Below are 17,508 nucleotides of genomic sequence, written 5' to 3' on the forward strand. Positions count from 1 at the left end.
TCATCATTGCAGTCACACTGTACAGATGAGCAGATCTCAAAAGGCCTGGAGAAGTGTGTAACATCTCAGGAACTAGGGATGCACGATATATCAGTGAACATATCAGAAACGGACGATATTAGCTAAAAATGCCAACATCGGTATCAGCCTGATGTCTAGTTTAACGCTGATGTGCAATACCGATGTCAAAGCTGACATGCATACCTATATAACAAAGATAGATGAGAACATCTTGCACATAACGTAGGTACATGACGTAATGACGCCACGTAAAATTGCGCCACATGTGCAACACAGCATTCCTAACCTAGCCCACAATGTCTGCTGTATGGATCGAGCAGTCAACAAGTCGAGCAGTCATTTGAAAGAGTAGGGAAATTTCAGCGAGACAACTTAAAAGGCAAAATCCTTTAACGCCAAGATAATGTAATTCGTTGCCCTTGAAAATCAACCGTTCTCTGTCGTGGGTGATGTTGGCTTTCGTCAACTGGTCGAGCACTGGTGCACTTTTGAGGGGGGGGTGTTACTATTTTTTTTAGATTTTGCCCTACCGGAGTTAAAGTAATTACATCACATCTGGACCAGCAATATCAACCCCATGAGCATGCGGAGTCCGACAGCAAAGTGGGTCGTCAAGGATTTCGTACTGAGGAAAGTCATATTGTATGTTGGTTGTTATACCGTTGCTGCCATTTGAGAACATGTTTGAAACTTGGAAACATGAACACACTAGCTACCTCCATTTGAACAACTCTAGAAATAAGATCATCAACTGCGCCTGCAGCAGACGTGATACCCTCTGTCATGGTATTGAAACACCTGCTCAACAAAACTGGCAGGGATGTCAACAAATGTGCACAACATTTGAGATAAGCTTTATGTGCGTATGGAACATTTCTGGGATCTTTTTTTTCAGCTCATGGAACATGGGACAAACACTTTACATGTTGCATTTACATTTTTGTTCAGTGTAGTATTCGTTTCTAATTCCTAATTCAAAAGCCATCGACTCTGTCACATAACAATGGAGTGTGCATGCCCATTCTGACTTCGTCAATGCTAACCAGTTAGCTAGCAGCTAGTGTGTGACATAAGTGCTGACTAGTTTATATGGAGTGAAGATGGTCCCTTTTCCCGACGAAATTGATGTTTTTATTTGCCCACACTGGCGAATGAAACAGTTTTCCACGGCAACAAAACTGCCCACAAAGGCAGTATTACCCGTTTCTGCTCCATGTCTTGTGTCAGTTTCAGTGTCCATATCACTGGATGCGACATCTGGTAGGTTTGTGTCTGTTAATATGTCCTTTTTGTAATTTGTAGTCGGAGGCTGATTCTCAGCAACAGCTGCTCCATCTTTTTGATCATTTACTTTCACCCATCTTGTGTTGCACCCTGACAATGGTGCCTCACGGTCCTTTCCACTCTTGACAGTCAACTCGTTTGTAGTACACTGTTTCCAGTCCCGTACACTGTTTCCAGTCCCGTACTTCTCATCGGTGGGTCAAAGCTGTTTACGCAGAGCCCTGTGAATTCTCTCTGAACACTCTGCTTCAGTAAACGCTTTTCTTGCTGCATCTCAAATCAAATCTTGTCAACAAGTACAGAGGGAAAATTAGGGTTCTGCCCAAAAACTAGTTGGTATGGGCTGTAGCCATGAACATTGTGCATAGAGTTTTTTGCCATCAAAGCCCACTCTTGGGCTGTTTTCCAGTCACAATGTTTTGCTTCACTTCTTGCTTCACTTTCAGCATAATCTCTGTGAGTGTTCAATTATGTCTCTCCAGAAGTCCATTGCTCCATGGACTGTATGCAGCAGTTGTCTTTACATCCATGTTGTAATTTCTCCAGCCATTTTTCTTATTGAATTATTACTGAATTCTCCTCCATTGTCACTGTACAATTTCTGGGGCGGGCCATGCATACTTATCCAGGAATGAATGAAGTGCTTGACGATTTCACTGGGTTTCTTAATATTCACAAATGCTTCCAGCACTGAAGCGTGTGAAGTGGTTGATTATGTGAAGGTACCAAACACTTGGTTCTAGCTCGTGTAGATCTACAGACACGGTTTCATTGTACTTGGAAGCCAGTGGCAAACCAACAGCTGGTCTGGGCTTAGGTTTGCTGTATTCTGGCATGTCTCACAACTTAACAATCTGCCATAGAATGGAAAAACTCACATCATCATTATTCCCAGAACTGCTGAGTAATTTCTGAAGTCTGTCAACTGTAGCATGTCCAAACTTTTTGTAAAGTTTTAACAATACTAGTTTTTCCTGTTCTCTGCGACTGTTAGAATCTCCATGAGCTCTGTGTCTGTAAGAATTTCATTTTTACATGGACTGTATGTCTTTGTCTAAAATGTTTACACAACAGCGGCCTGAGCTAGTAAGTTCAAGGGTCACTGGTTGTTTAAACATCACTGCCTTGTAATTTTTTATGTCAAGTACAGCCCCTGACTTCTTGAGGGAAGCTTTGCTTAATAGTAAGGGGATATCTGTAGGGACCACCTCTGTTTCAATGTGACACTTAGTCTGACCAATTGTAGCTGGTATCTTGACTCTCTTGGTAGGAAAGACGATTCTCCCATCTTCAAATTTGAAAGCTCTGTTTGGTGTCAATCATATTTTGTATGACATAGCCCTCAAGGCATTTTGTGCCACACACTGTGCGTGTAAATGCAGTATCATTCACAGCTGATCCTAAGGATTCAACTATAAAGATCTCAGAAGCAGATTTGTTTGAAAGCAGTGTAATGTTACACTGCTCTCTCTGTTTACATTTTCCTCTGTTAGTTAAACGTGCTCATTTTTATGAAGAGTCTTTAACCCAATGGTAAGTGCTTTGACAAATAGCACATTTTGATCCCCATCCATACCTGTCCAGTGGATTTGTGCCGGGCAATGGCGCCCTCGTCTGGTTATCTTGAGAACGTAACTTGTTGGCGCCTTTTCTCTGACGCGCAGTGTAACATGCTGCGTCACTCACTTGTTATTGTCGCGAGACGACTTTTCACCAAAGTATTTTTAGTGCCGAATTCATTGCCTGAAGTCAGCACAGTACAAGCAGTCAAAGCCAACCGTATCACCCTACCATCCAGGCAGGATCGAGCAACTTGAAAGCTGCATCCAGGAGAACCATGTCGTACTTGCGCATCCTTTTGTACCGCTATTCGAAATCAATTATGTAGTCCGTCAACGCAACCGAAATGTCTCTAGTAACGTTAACTGTCAGTTTGAATATGCCTCGTAGGCACCGTCTTTCTTTTTAAGAAACACATAAACCAGTGCTCTGATCAAAGGCCCCATACCATCATCCTTGTTCAAATCCTCAAAGGAGGGATAATACCACTTTTCACTTTTAAACCAGTGATTTTGCACTGCGATGTGCTTAACCGGTTCCCATAGAATGCCAAATGTTGAAAATGATTCGGAACTCCTGAAAGTGACAACGTAGCAATTCTAATTGAAATGCTGCAGTATAGTATTTGGGATATGGCGCTCCCAGATATGCTTACCAGTCACCAACCTTTGTCCTGCAGAAGCAAGACTGTAGACGACAGCTCCAATACCATACTGGTTTCCGGTCTGTCAGAAGGTGAAATTGTCTGAAATGTGATCAAAGAATGGTGTGATGCAGGCTCTCTTACCCTCCTACATTTCTGCAGGCTATATGCGAATGCTTTCTGCAGATGTTTGTGCTCATCCACTAGTTGACTGTCACTTCATTGACTCTACACCTGAATCACAGGTCAAAGATACAAGAGCATTACATAGGAATTCTGGCAAACATCCTAAGGCAATTTAAGACATGCAAGATATGACTTGTCCTACATCATTCATGCCGCATCAGGCTCAGTTAGTTCATTACAATATTTCCTCACTCGTCTACGGGGTACAAAATAAGATGTAGGGTACATTCATGTGGAGGAAAATATACTGTCGATACTTCACTTTTCAACCAAGACGCATTAATAAAAAGGAACAAACTGGCAACTCTTGGAAGACAATGGAAGTTGACTCAAATTCGTTGTATTTATTAGAAAATAATTGTTCTAGTTAACTTCCATTGTCCTACAAGAGTTACTCAATATCTTTCAGAATCCCTATACTGTAGCCTCATTTTAGAGATAAATGCTTGACACTGCCACACTTTCCTCTTCAGACTGTATCGCCAGCAATGTTAAAACACAGTAACAAATCTTCACATTGCAGTGCAGATATCACACTCCACAAAATCACCATTGCATTTGCAATATTTTTTAAATACTTTTTTTGTCTTTAATGTATTTACAAGCTTTTCATTTGCTCGGTAGGTCTTAAGTATTACAAGCACTTCATGTTCAGCAACCTTGGCATTTTCTTTTTAATCTTGCATTTTATCCATGGTTCATTGTTGTTTATTCACGTTCATTTAAATGTTATTTTGTGGACAGATTTGCATTGCTTTTTGAATGCATATCTCTTCCTCTTGGGAGGTTTATGTACATATCACAGAGTGCACTTCCTGTGGTTATTTAATGATAACCTTTGACCTCTGATGTCTTACAATGTCAATTGTCTCTGTGCATCCACCCTTTCTCTGCCTTCCCCTTCATCCCAAAATAACTTTTTACCCTGTTTTCAACCAAACATGGAATCCAGGGAGGCTATTTATTTCACAATTATTATTATTATTGTTATTATAATTAATAATATTGTTATTTCTATTCGTCATCAATGTTTTCCTCATTATGAGCATCTGCAAATGTTAAATAAACTTCCATATTTGCAGTCCTTTAAAAAAATAATAAATTAAAGAGTCTGGAACCTATGTATCTTTAAGTCTCTTCTTAAAAAGTAACAAAAGAAAAGTTAAAATTTAAAACAAAAATATTTTCTATGTATAATACAGGTATTTAGTGCTTCAGCCGTTGGAATTCAAACTCAAAATTGTCTCAGAACCGTACCGCAGAAAAAATTCCAGCCGTAAACATGTCGTCCTGCCCGCGCTCATTTTGTAGGTTTGTCTGTTTGTTTTGCTATGAAGATGCAGTTATTCTATTTAGCAACAGCTGGCCTCTTGTCCTGGGGGCTTACAGCGGCCGCCTGCTCCCTTGTCAATTATCCTCAGACTCCTCCTCGGCTTCCCTCAGCCAAGTGAAGAAAGCCGTTACAGACTTGAGAGCCACACCCTTGCCCAGCTCCTCTGCTGGGTCTTTGCTGGTCTCCCACTTGTAAAAAGCGTCCTCCGAGATGACGTCCTCATCATACAGACAATCGAAGAACATCCGGAGCAGGTCTGGAGAAAGAGAGACAAGAGGGGAAAAGTGCTATGATAACCATCAAATCCCATGGCTTAAATTAAATTAGTCTCTGCTTTCAGTGTGTGAGGGTATAGATATGCATGTAGGTTAATGAATACACTTTTGTTTTATATAATAGCATGAGATAAAACCACGAAAGGATGTCTGCTGTCAAGAATAAAAAAGTAAAATGCAGGGCAGGAGACCGGGCAGGAACCGTGCTTATATCTTTATCGTGAATATTGAGGTTGAAGGGTCTGATTGGGATGCTACTTACTAGGAGGCTGATCCAAAGTGACTATCAGCGCCTGCAGTGCATAAAGTGCTTGAAGCTGTCGCTCAGTGTCTGAGTTAAGGTACTTGAGTAATACGGGCAATCTCCTCTGAATGATGGCTACGTCCACTCGACAGGAAGCACTTTCATCTACACAAGAAACAAAAGATGGAAAGAATTGTTGAATTCCTCTAGCTATATAACATATAAAAAACAACATTGATCTGTTCCTAGCTAAAGGAATGGAGAGCTTACCTTTCACCGCTGCCTTACACACAGCCGTCATCAGAGCTCTCAGGAACGGAGAGGAGCTCATCTGAGATTCATCTAGATTTGCCTGGGATGTGGATGATAACAGAGGAGCACAAAGGAGCTCCGCTTAGACAGAGGTGAAAGCTTCTTGATATCACTGCCTGCATCTGTGACACTTCACTTGAAATATGCAACACTATGCATGTATAAACACAACATGCGTATGACATGAAGTCAAACGTGGCTGTGCTGAGCTGTGTGGCGGGCGTAATACTACAGTCCGTACCTCTACCCAGTCAAAGATCTGCTCATCACTGGCCATGTCCTCCAGCAGCAGTCTCTCTAGCTGCTGGTTGAGCACCACAAGGGACAGTGCTGTCGTGGCGAGGGCTGCCTCATGGCTGGAGCAGTCTGCCTCAGTGAACTGGAGCTTCTGACAGGAGGACATGGAGAGGGGAAATTAAGAGGGTTAGGTTGCTGTGAACCTGTTTCTGTTGGGATGCCTCCATGCCGTAATACAGAGGGTTTATCTCACTAACCTGCTCTGAGATGAAATCCTGGACATCCTCTCCCTCTGGCAAGAAGTCACTCCAGCTGAGGCCCGACTCTCTCCACAAGGTGCCCACTTTCCTATGGCTCTGTGTAGGAGACAGACCGTTAATGGGTTTGTTGACTTGTTTACTTGATATGCACTATAACGCACTCACACCCGACTCGTTTACACCTCTCGTCTAAATCACACAAAAGTCATATCTGACAGCTATGTTAACTGTTCTCTGTGAGGGAAATGTTGTTTGAAAGCAGTAAAGCTAGGAGTAAAACCGACAAAATGTCACTTACCATTTGTTTGCATAGTATGTGCAGTATTTCAGAAAATAAGATCCCAGCTCTTCCCACAGGAAGTAAAGGTTTGCTTAATTCACTGTGGACAAACAGAGAAAACGATTAGATGTCTCCAGCGGTTCCATCCCACCCAACTGTTTTTCTTCATATCTCAGTTTACAGAAAGCCACAGCAGGGAATGGAGGTGTGAGAGCCAACATCAACACTCCATAAATGAGAACTGAGATAGCCAGTCAGTAATATTTGAGAGAAAACTAAATGGAGTATATTTGTCATCCTGTGAGATCTTAATAAATTTGGGTTGCATGTGGACTGATCTGATAAGCTCTGTTGATGCAATAGTAACCCCCTCTTGATCTCCATAACTTTACAGGGAGATAACAATACAATATTGTGGTGCTGTAGAGTAGCGGTGTTACCTAAAGAGCTCTCTCATAGAGAAGCCCCTGTCTCTCAGCACAGGGCTGAGCAGCTCGGCCAGATACAGCCAGATATGGGGAATGTCAATGGCCATGTCATCCGCCAGCTCAAGGGTGTCAGCAAACCTGGGAAAGATAATCTGATGAGATGGCCATTTTAGATACAGGACAGTTGTTATATGACACATGTTGAATGAGAGCAGATGGATATGTAGGCAGGCTGACCCTTTGAAGAATTGGGACCTGGCCAGGATGTCCTGCTGCACCAACTGGAAGAGGAGCTTGCCCATGTGGTCCCGTGTGATCTGACTGCGCTCCAGAGTGGACTCCACCCCCACACGCACAAACACATGGAGCTGAGAGGACATGTCCAGCTCATCCACACACTGCACAGCCTCCTACAGAGAATACAACAAACACACATCTTTGTTTTACAAACTTCCTTTCGAGAGTAAAACACAAAGGCATTCACATACAGTATGCAATATAATAGCGTTATTAAATGATTGCACCTTATAATCGTTGATGTGCAAGAACTCGTCAATGATAGCTCTGGACTTCCTCTCCATCTCCTCCTCAGAGAGGGCAGGTCTGTCTGGAGACTGGGCCACCACAGGCTCTGCTTTCACTGTAGGGGAAAGACCACCATTACAAGAGTGCTCCCCTTATAGAGTGTGTGAGTGAGTGTCCACTGACTCCGTATGTTTAGTCAGTCTAGAACTGTCCTCCTGTTCCCTCACCAGGCTCCCTGGCACTGCTTCGCTCAGTCTTGTCCTCGCTTACGCTGGGGCTCTCCAGCTCTCTGCGGGGCTCCTCAGGGCTCAGGGCCGGGCTCTCCAGAAGCTCCTTGGCACTCCCGCCTCGGACGAAGGAACCGGGCCTCGACGGAGCTGGGCTCAGGGGCTTCTCACTTCGCTCTCTCCCTGCACTGCTTCGACTGGGAGGAGAACACACACACGAGAGAATGTTTTGCCCTGAAATGGGACGCTCAGAGTTTGAGACCAAATCCATAATACAAAAGTTTCAAAATGTGATCATTACCTGCCCAAGGTTCTTCTAGTGTCATACTCTAGGTTCTGTGCCGGTGGGGTGGTTTGATGAGATTGAGTGGACTGGAGTGCAGAGTACCGGTTTAAACTGGCACCACCACCACCAGACCGGGATAATTCTGATAGGAGACAAAATGAAGCAGCAGAAATTACATTTCAACCAGGACACAAGTATGACTAGTTCTCCTGCATCAGCAGTGTGTGTGTGACGGTTAGCCAAGCAGGCTTGAACCTCTGTGGCATATCTAAAGCTATAGCTTGTGTCTGAGGTCGAGCAGATGGTACATAGACAATACAGTACAACATTTAACCAACCTTTACTTGGCGGTGTCTTAAAAACTCCTATTACTAGTTGCAAGTGGAACTCCAAAAACCAGAGAATATTCAGAAAAATATAAAATTCACTTTTTTGCACTGACTGAGGAGTTCCCTTGCAATTTTAGCTGCTGAACATCTCGCATTTCCTGACATCTTTGCAGGAAATATTCAATTTTAAGCGACGCAACTGCAGCCACATATAGAAGACGACAGTGCTTCACACAGGACGACCAAAACAACTATCTACACAAATGCAAGAGGCACTCGGTACAGAAAGTGGATGAAGTCTGAGTATTTCCTCGTTATCGTCGTTCCACCAACAACTGGAAACAGACCTTTAAAAGACGCCGGTGCTTTCCAAATGGAGAATGAAGGAAGTGTCGTCAAGTAAAGGTAGATTGAAAGAACGTCCCCGATCCATAACCCATCCTATGCTAGAACCCTGTACAGAGTAAATGGATATATGTGTGTGCGCGTCCATGTGTGTGTGTTAACTATTTAACTGTACTAGAATGCTTAAAGGCCCCTAAAACTTTAAATATCGGTTATCGTATCGGCCAAAAATGTCACATCACTATCATTATAAAATACACTGCATTTCAAATAGTCAGCAATGATCTAATGAATTCAGGTATCGTCAGAAAGATTAAGTTCTCATCTATAACAGTTAAATAATGTCTTAATGTGTTTCAGAGTCCATATGACCGATTCTGTTGGACCAAACCACAAATGCAAATAGCGAGTTGAAACAGCCTGTTGTCAGAGAGGAAACAGTTATTTTCCATCTTTGTTGTTGTGAGTGGCAGGGGGAGGGCTTATTGTGCATAAATGGGAAGGTGCACAGTCACAGCAGAATGAGCGAAGGAGACGAGACCAAAAGACAACATGAGAACAGGATGTACAGTACAGAAGTGCTCATAAAAACGAGAAAAATAATAAACGTGATTATTGCGATACAGGCATTTGGAATATCGCGCTAAAATAAACAAAACAATATTTTATACATCGCCCAGCCCTAATATGTCTCCTCACCGGAGTCACTGGCCTTGGCCCCTCCGCTGCTGCCCTTCATCCAGTTGAGTGAGGCTCGTGGTCCTAGTTGGATCTTCTCATCCATCTGAGGCTAAACAGGATGATAACAGACAGAAACAGTTTTCCTTCCAATACTCATATCATGTGATCTGGGCCTACAACGCTATAGTGACCAACAGTCTCTGAGGAGAATGGAGAGCTGCCTAATACATCATTGGTACTGACACACAGACGTGGGTTTATAACAGCTCTGTATGGCATGGGGAGCCATGCTCCAGTATGCAAGGCTGGGTGTGCTTGTACCCCAACTATCTGGCATTTGGACCTGTATCATTTCACCACTACATTTACATTTTAGTCATTTAGCAGAAGCTCTTATCCAGAGTCACTTACAGTTTGTGCATTCATCTTTAGATAGCTAGGTGAGACAACCACATATCACAGTCATAGGAAGCACATTTATTTTCCACAAAAAAACTAAAATGGGAGTGTTAGGCTTTTTGTGTGTGTGTGTGTGTTTGGGGGGAGGGGTATTTTTAAAATACCTATTTGAAGAGGTAGGGATTGGGACTATCAGTATCATTTGAGGACAGGGATGAAGAACCACAGGAATCCTGTGCGTGATGCGATGCCTAATGCAGTATATACATTACAACACAGTAGTTTCATCTACTATACTGAGCTGAAATAAAATATACTAGAAATTTTCCATACGCACAAGGGTGGGCCTGGCTCCCCAGTGGGTGATGTGAAATCCATAGATTAAGGCCTAATGAATTTATTTCAATTGAAAGTTGATTAAGTTGATATTTGTCCATAAAGACTTGTGCTTGTAGACCAATGAGAACATAACTCTTGTCATCCAACTTCTACAGACTTGAAGGAACCAAACATAAATTATTGACAGATGCCATTTTGTCATTAAAATTGAGTACACTTAAAAACACCAGTGAACCTCCATGGTAAAAAACCCAAACGAGTCAGTCAAAAGATGAGGTCTACAGGTGCTTTAGTGGCTGACCTTGGAGATCTTGGGGATCTTGGTGGGGTCGATTGTCCTGCTGTTCTTGGTCATGGGCACAGTGTTCCAGGTCTCGTCTCTCTGTTGCACACGCTGCTCCCTCTGCTGCTCCCTTTGCTGTTCTCTCTGCTGCTGTTGTTGCTCTGGAGGACAGAGGAAACGCACACAGGAGGGGTGACATGTCAACAGGTTTATTAAAGACAAATCAAATAGTGCCCCAGGTTCAAGAGAATACTGTGGGGTGAGTTGACAGATTGGATAGTAGGGGAACTTTCTGACCACTGTGGGCCACTGTAGTGTCTCCGTCTGCAGGCTATGGGGAGGGAATGCCAGTGTAGCTCTAAGCCTTAGAGGATGTAGCCCATGGGCCTGGCTGACCTGGCCTTCTCTTGGTGTCCTTGGAGAGCAGCTGCTGGTGCACCTTCCTCTGCTCCTCCTGCTCCTCAATCTTGGCCTCTTTGTGGATCTGCTCAATGGTCTTAGGGCCCTGGTCAGCTCTCCTGGACACCCAGTTGTGCTGTTGGAACGAGCAGTGTTAGACTTATGCAGGGGGTTTCCTCAGAGAGACAATCTGGTGTTTTTAATTACTGAACTGCGTACAACACAATTAGCCTACAGTCAAGGAGCCCCAATGGCACAGCAGTATTTTGTTGATGGCTATTCATGCAGAATTTTTTATTCTATTCTATGCTCAAATTTAACTGATTACAGTCTGTTGTTTTCTTCCTTAGAGTGAATTACTGGTCTGCTCAGGGAGCCCGCGTGAAGAACTGAAAATTAGAATGTTTTCTCCTATTTATTGTAATAATAATTTTAAAAAAAGAACCCTGACTGGTGGGCTGAGCTGCACAGACAGCACACAACCACAAGGCTAGAGTATGCACAGACACACACTTACCAATCGGAGGTCTATCACGTCCTGCAGCATAAACCGTATCCGAGACGATGTCTTCCGCTCCTTAACAATTTTCTCCATCTGGTTGAAATACTGATCCATGCGAGGCTATGACAAGAAAGAGAGAGATGAAGGGTCATTGCAAAGTGACGTATGAATACAAAATTCTCACTATTCACTCCAGTGGACAGCCAGACACTCATGTCATTTCATTCCACTCCATTTTACAATTCAGTGTGATATAGTATTGCCTCAAAGTAAACTGAGCAGTTTGGGAGCAGGTACAACAAAAGCCTTTTTTCTTAGCCTATAAAACACAGACTACTAAATGTGATTTCCTGTCTCAGTGTTAATCATGCCAGATATACACCATTACAGTATTTGTAAATATGAGGACCACAGAGTCGTAAAACTCTGGTAGAGCCAAAAGAGGGTGTACACTGGTACGTGTGTAGGAGTCTTTCCTTTGGCCAGCAGCAGGTTAAAACAGGTCAGACAACAGCAGGCGCGAGGGAGCAGTGAGATGTCTCCTCACCCATGTCCTCCCAGGCCTCCTCATACGACCAGCTGGAAGTCATTTAAGCTCCCTCCCCATTGCTCACCTTGGCCTTCTCAAAGTCCAGGTCCTTGCCGATGGTGGTGAGCAGCCTGCAAAGGCACTCCAGCGATTCCTCGTCATGGTTCTTCAGCAGCTTGACCACGCAGTCGTGCATGATGGCCTCTGTCAGCATCTTGAGCTTGAACAGCTCCCCGATGAACTTGATGTTCCCTATGGAGCGCCGGCGGGCCTTGTCCTTGGCCTCCTCCAGCTCTAACCGTAGTCTCTCTTGATCACTGGACTAGAAAGGAAATGGAGAGTAGATTGTCAGAACTAAGTAACTAGCAACAGCTAACAATGAGCCCCCACTAACTCTTCACAATACATCAGTCCCATACAATTCTCTGCTCTGTATTCCCCTACTACAAGGTGACAGACATATTAGTGATCTGAGCAGTGTGTGTGTGGGGTTTAGGTACCTGTGCAGAGTCAAGTTCCTTCTGTTTCCTTTCAAACACCACATCATCCACCTTGTCCCGCTCAAACTCCTTCTGACAACGGTTGAGCAGCAGTTTGCGGAAGTTCACTGTGGTTCCGGGTTTGTCCGTCATGGGCACTTTGAGCTGGAGAATAACAGAGGTAACAAGTTATTTGGTTAGAGGTACAGAGATATAGGGGAAAGAGGAGAGTAAAGATAAACTGAGAATTGAACTGGAGATGAGGTCTAGAAAGAGTGAAAGGGGGGCAGGAAAATATACCTTTAGGGACATTTGCTGAATGTTTATGGGGCTTAAGAGGACCGATGTACAGTTTATATGTTGATGTTGACTAGCAGCATTCAGAGGAACCACAGATAATCATGTCGGAACAATAGTGAGCTGAGCTTAACATACCGTGGTGAGGCAGCGGCACATGTTCCCGTAGGCCACAGAGAAGCCGGGCTCGTCGATGGCCTTCTCAAAGACCAGGTCGATGACGCCCTTGAGGCGCTCCTCCGTGTCGATGGTGAGGTCTGTCACCTGCTTCATCAGCTGGTTGAACATCTGAGGCGTCAGTTTGTTGAGGATACTGCGCACCTTCCGGAAGAGCTCCTGGCACAGCAACAACATCCTCGTCATTTATTGATGTGAGAATTCACTCACTTCATTTGCTCTTCGGTCTCTTGACAACTCCTTGGTCACAATATGTCTTTCCTGTGTGGAGTCACTGCTGAAAAAACTCAACATCTTGTGCGTTTTTGATTTCACTGTGTGGGTGTGTCTGGGTGTCAGATGAAAGGTTTGGCTCCTCCTACCTGTGTTGTAATGACCTCAGGGTCATCTGATGGCCCCGCCCTCTTCATGCCGGGTTTCCAGGCATTCTCAGCCTTCTTCAGTTGCACCTCTTCATTCGCTGACACGTTCAGGATAATCTTCCTGGGCGGGGGCCGCCGGGCACCCCCCCCCATGTTCATCATCTGCTGGAGGAGACAGAACAACATGTCACTTCTACAGCTCACCACCAACACCAAACACATCGCCAAGACTTGTGTGCTGAAGTCTAATTCACAACTTTCCTTGAATGAGTAAGACTTTGGGAAATGAGTCATCCCTAGTAAACAAACAAGATGCAAATCATTCCCCATTTATCTCACTATGATACCAGTAATATTCTGTGAGTGTGTGTGCGAAGTAATATTCTGTGAGTGTGTGTGCGAGCGAGAGCCAGAGAGAGAGCGTGAGTCCGTGAGCAAGAGAGAAGTAACAAAAAGAAGAGACATTATTTGAGAAAGAGATTGGTGTTTGTGTCGGGAGGGGTAGTAATTACATGAGCCTGGGAGTGAGTGTGACTCACTGCAGCTCCGCCGCGTCCTCCACTCATCTGTCTGCCAAAGTCAGCAAAGGCCGGTGTGAAGTCAGGGCCTCGGGAGATCACCCTGGATTCTACCGCCCGGGTTGGCAGCTTGTTTTGGTTTATCTGCAGAGAAACACAGGGAGAGAGAGCGATGGACAGTGAGACAGCTGACCAGCAGGGGGAGCAGTGATCCGTTAACACTGTGGGCCTAGCCATATGGGGAGAGCTGTGGCCTGGTCCAGAAACAACACCCTACTAGCCCTGATTCCCTAAGCACTTGTGGAGATCTGAAAGGACGATAGGTATAATCAATATGGTGAAAGTTTTACCAAGCCATTCAGAGGGTAAGGTAGGGGGGTACTACCATATTGCGTAGATCTATCACCTCCTTTCAGATCTACATGAAGTGCCTGAGGTATGGGCTGGAATCGGGCCTACCACTGGGGCGAAAGAGACAGGTCAGACCCAGCTCCTTTCAGGTCCATCCCACTGTTGTTCACTGAGAGGTGGTGGATTCCCAATCCTAGTCTTAGTTCACCACTGTGTATGCTGTTTTATGTTTATCAGCTATGCATTTGATAAATTCTGTTTAACTAATTTTGTGACTGGCGCAGAGAGTGAAGTCAGAACCACATGTGGAAGGAGGACTGAAGGGAACATTGTGAGGGAAGGGGGATAACAACTCCAGCGCTCTCAGCTGTCGTTGACTTCCCTTAGTGCTCTCCTCCAGTGAACATTTTCTCAGGGAGAAAAATATGACTCCCAGGGACTGTACATCAATCGCTGCCAGTCTATTGCTCCTTTTCTGGGGCTGAATTATCAACACTGCCAAGTGTGACATAATAGCTATGTGATGTTAATCAAAACAGGATGTCTATGGGCTAGCCACTATTGGCTCAGTCAGAGTGCAGCAGAGGGAGATGAACTTACCAGAAGCATATAATTTCATAATGAATAGCTACATTTTTTTTTTTTTTTAAATGACAGTGGGCCATGTATTTACTAAAGGGATCAAATAAGGCTACTCACACTGTTTGCTCCATACAAATAATCCCTTCGCTTGAGAGCTTTTATCAAAAGCAACTTACTTTGCTAACATCTTACACTATCCATTTATAGTCCTGAATATTTATTGTGGGGTTTAGGGCCTTGCTCACAGCTAACTCATTCTGACCACTATGTTGAAGCTCTGCTCAGCCCACTCTTCACACACCTTGTCCAGCACAACGTCACTGATCTGAGGCAGCCCGTCTGGCTTCTGTGTACAGGCAGCCATGAACTGAAAGCCCAGCAGGAAGTCCCGTTTGTATTGACGCTTCCCATTAGTCTCCAGATCTGAGGAAACAACAAGAGAGAGGTGAGGAAAACAGCCCTGCTCATTTCATACTGTGCAAAGATTGTATGACTGTTGATAGTGAAAACTAAGCGAGAGACACTAATGAATAATAACCACCCCCTACCTTCCTGGAAGAGGTCTGGGGGTGCTCCTGTGGAGCCCTCATTGTCCCCAGGGGTAGCCCCGCTGTCACTGCTCTCAGTCTCCGAGGTGTGTCCTGCTCCGTTCCTCATGGGCTCAGCCTCCCCGTTTTCCTCAGGGGCTGGGGGCATCTCCTCTGCCTCCAGGGCTGAGGGAGCTGCTGAGGGTGGGGGTGAGGTGCTGCAGCTCCTGGCGGGTGGCAGGGCCTGGTCTCCAGCAGCCTCTTCCAAAGGCTTGAGCTCCTCCTGGGGGAGGGAGGGGAAGCAGAGGGGGTTAGATAGAGGGACAGAGCTGACTTCAAAGAGTCGGCTGGGAACACTGATCATGATGGATAACTCCTTGCCAACGTACTCTGACGATAACACCACTTCAAGTCATTCATGTCTGTGTTCCACCGCCACACATGTGGAAACATTTTCCATTTGAACTATTCCCCATATAATCTCTCTCCCTCTCCCTTTTCTCCGTCTACTCTGTTTATGCTTCCCCCTCCATCTCCTCCTCCTGTTCCCCCGCAGTGAGTGAATAAGAAGGGTTGTTGCTTACCTCAGTCTCCCTCTGTTGGGCATCTCCAACAGGACTCTCTTCATTTGGTTTCTTCCAGGTCTTTGGTGCATCAGGAGCAGCCTGACATCCTGCAGCGAAAACAATAGCAAAGACATTTTAAAGTCGGCTATAGGCTAACGATTTACCCAAAATTGCACCCACTAAAAATCTATGACTAGATACTTTTACTAGCGGAAAATAGTGGCCTTCCTCTCAGAATAATCATGAACTAAAGCTGTTGAGCTCAGCACTGATCCTGTTTGAAACAGATTCTATAACAGTGGACAGTCTTAGTTGTGTCCAGCAGCAACATTTAACAGTTTATATATAGTATACACGCAGGCATCCATGTGACATTCCCACGGTCATCTGTACCCATGGTTATGTACATACCTGTAGAGGGACTCTTTCTGGAGAGGGCTTGTAGCTGTGGTTCAGGCTTGTTGTCTGGTGTTATGAATGCCTCTGTCCCTACTTTGAGAGGGACGTCTTTAGTGTCGGCGGGCTTGCTGGCCTCCGCTGTGGCCTGCACTAGTGGTGGAAGGCCAGGGGAGGTGCTGGAAAAGCAGGCGCAGGTTTGGAGGTCAGAGTGACTGGCACTACAGTGATGGGTGCGATAGAGTCCGTGACAGCAGGGGGGATCTCTGCTCTCACCTCACTGGGCACAGCCTCACTACAGTCTTCTCTGAAGGCCGGGGTTGAAGCCTGGGGCTGGGGTGGGGAGGGAGAGGGATCAAGGGGGGAGGGCTCCTGGGCCTGGGTGTCCAGCTCAGCCCCAGTGTCAGCATGGCCATTCAAAGCTTTTGGGGTTAGGGTGGGGGAAGCAGCCAGGGTGTGTGGGGCTTCTGGAAGAGGCTCCACTGTGTTTGGGGTCTGGGAATGAGTCGTGGGAGGCAGGGTCTTGGGCTCAGCTGCAGAGGGAGTGGGAGTAGCAGGCTCCACTGCAGAGGGCTGCTCAATGGGGTTGGGGCTGGCAACAGGACGAGGGGCAGGGATGGGTGCCACCATCACTGGGGCAGGAGAGGGAAGCTCTTTTTCTACAGGGGGAGATGGGGCAGTTACAGGTGCACTGGCCTCTCGCCACGCCATAGAAGGTTCTGGTTGTCCAATCCCGGGAGAGGAAGGCTTCCGGATAACCGGCTCCAATTTTGGCTTATCATATACTGGAAAAGCGAAGAGATAACACTGACATTAAACACAAAAGAGAAAATTATTTGTGCTATCTCTTTACTGAGTCAACGTCTTGCTCAGGGCTCTGCTCTCAGAGCAGAGATGTATATTGCCTGGAGGGTGGAGGGGTGAGGGTCAGACCTGGCCCTGGTTTGCTGTCTGCAGCCCCAGGCGTGGGCTGCTGCTGCTTGGGGGGCTCCAGGCTGTAGGCTGGGTGGGCCTGGCCTTGGCCCTGCTCCGGAGTCTGGCTGCCGCTCGGCTGCTGCTGCTGCGATTTGAGGTAGAAAATGTGAGGATAATGAGGGTGCGGCCATAAAAACTAGCAACATGCCAAACAGCCAAATAAGCACAAACAAGCACAAAAATTGAATTAAGCGGAAACAAGGAAATCAGTGGGTATGGTTAGAAATATTGGCAACGGAAAAGACAGGGGAAGACAAGGAGAGACAGCAACCAAGGAAAGCAGGCAAAAAGGGGAAAGGAGAAGAGCGCAAGAGTAGGAGAGAATGACAGGGAAATGGAGGCACGTAAGGTAAAACAAAGCAAAAAAAAAA

General features: G+C 45.4%; 1 protein-coding gene across 1 annotated transcript in view; it reads right to left on the reverse strand.

Moving 5' to 3' along the window:
* Positions 1-4,251: 4,251 nt before the first annotated feature.
* Positions 4,252-17,508, reverse strand: part of LOC115138712 (eukaryotic translation initiation factor 4 gamma 3-like) — a 77,791-nt gene continuing 64,534 nt past the window's right edge. Inside the window, 26 exon segments of the mRNA XM_065000582.1 lie at positions 4,252-5,283; positions 5,565-5,711; positions 5,817-5,898; positions 6,100-6,246; positions 6,353-6,451; positions 6,654-6,735; positions 7,076-7,201; positions 7,301-7,473; positions 7,588-7,703; positions 7,816-8,012; positions 8,117-8,243; positions 9,475-9,565; positions 10,496-10,638; positions 10,874-11,012; positions 11,394-11,498; positions 11,993-12,229; positions 12,408-12,551; positions 12,822-13,019; positions 13,223-13,387; positions 13,735-13,884; positions 14,975-15,096; positions 15,222-15,483; positions 15,785-15,873; positions 16,178-16,336; positions 16,339-16,947; positions 17,096-17,222. Of these exon segments, the coding sequence (XP_064856654.1) occupies positions 5,102-5,283; positions 5,565-5,711; positions 5,817-5,898; positions 6,100-6,246; positions 6,353-6,451; positions 6,654-6,735; positions 7,076-7,201; positions 7,301-7,473; positions 7,588-7,703; positions 7,816-8,012; positions 8,117-8,243; positions 9,475-9,565; positions 10,496-10,638; positions 10,874-11,012; positions 11,394-11,498; positions 11,993-12,229; positions 12,408-12,551; positions 12,822-13,019; positions 13,223-13,387; positions 13,735-13,884; positions 14,975-15,096; positions 15,222-15,483; positions 15,785-15,873; positions 16,178-16,336; positions 16,339-16,947; positions 17,096-17,222 (4,218 nt within the window). The 3' untranslated portion in view covers positions 4,252-5,101.

The sequence above is a fragment of the Oncorhynchus nerka genome, linkage group LG2 (genome assembly GCF_034236695.1).
Source record: "Oncorhynchus nerka isolate Pitt River linkage group LG2, Oner_Uvic_2.0, whole genome shotgun sequence".
NCBI lineage: Eukaryota > Metazoa > Chordata > Actinopteri > Salmoniformes > Salmonidae > Oncorhynchus > Oncorhynchus nerka.